Source organism: Eimeria mitis, genomic scaffold (genome assembly GCF_000499745.2).
Source record: "Eimeria mitis Houghton genomic scaffold, Emh_scaff2747, whole genome shotgun sequence".
NCBI lineage: Eukaryota > Apicomplexa > Conoidasida > Eucoccidiorida > Eimeriidae > Eimeria > Eimeria mitis.
In genome coordinates this window covers 1,515-2,257 of record NW_013571091.1, presented here as the reverse complement: position 1 = coordinate 2,257, position 743 = coordinate 1,515, and the positions used below count along the sequence as shown (strand labels likewise).

At 59.0% G+C, this 743-nt stretch overlaps 1 protein-coding gene across 1 annotated transcript in view; it reads left to right on the top strand.

Moving 5' to 3' along the window:
- Window positions 1-743, top strand: part of EMH_0058170 (uncharacterized protein) — a gene marked incomplete at both ends in the record, with an annotated part of 1,287 nt that overhangs the window by 127 nt on the left and 417 nt on the right. Inside the window, one exon of the mRNA XM_013497550.1 lies at window positions 3-743. Coding sequence (XP_013353004.1) covers window positions 3-743 — 741 coding nt within the window. The remainder of the gene's footprint in view (window positions 1-2) is intronic.

The following is a 743-nucleotide window of genomic DNA, read 5'->3' as shown; positions in this document are numbered from 1 at the left end:
CTGTATCCCCAGGGGGCCCCCACGGGGGCCCCCTGGGGGCCCCCTCTGGTGGGGGCCCCCATGGGGGCCCCCCTGGGGGGCCCCCTGGGGGCCCCCCTTCTGGCGGCGAGATGGGGGTGCAGCGCGTAGATGCTACTCTCGGGGGGAACCGACCCCACTACCACGTGGCTAAGCAAGAGTGGAGAGTTCGTTATTATATGAATGGAAAGAGGAGGATGCGTACATACAGCGCGAAGTTTTATGGGTACGATGCTGCGCACCAGCTGGCACTGAAGTTTGCTGCTTATGTTAATACTTATGAAACTCTGCCGCTGCAGCAGCAACAATTCATGCAGCAGCAACATGCTATACAACAGGCGCAACAGCAGCAGCAGCAACAGCAGCAACAGCAACAGCAACAGCAGCAGCAACAGCAACATCAACAGCAGCAGCAGCAACAGCAGCAGCAGCAGCAGCAGCAGCAACAGCAGCAGCAACATACTGCGATGGATATAGATGGAAATACGATTCAGAAAGAGCAGCAAACACGCATGCACTCGCATCAGCAGCAGCAGCAGCAACAACTGCTGCTTTCTCACCGGCAACTGCAGCAGCAGCAGCTGCTGCAGCTCGCTGCTGCTGCTGAGCAGTTCGTTGCAGCAGGGTCTTCATCTCCCCCTGAAGCAGAGGGGCCCCTTGGGGGCCCCCCAGCCCCAAGCAGGAGAAGCATATCAAGCCAAGGAGACAGCAGAGAGAGGAGAGGG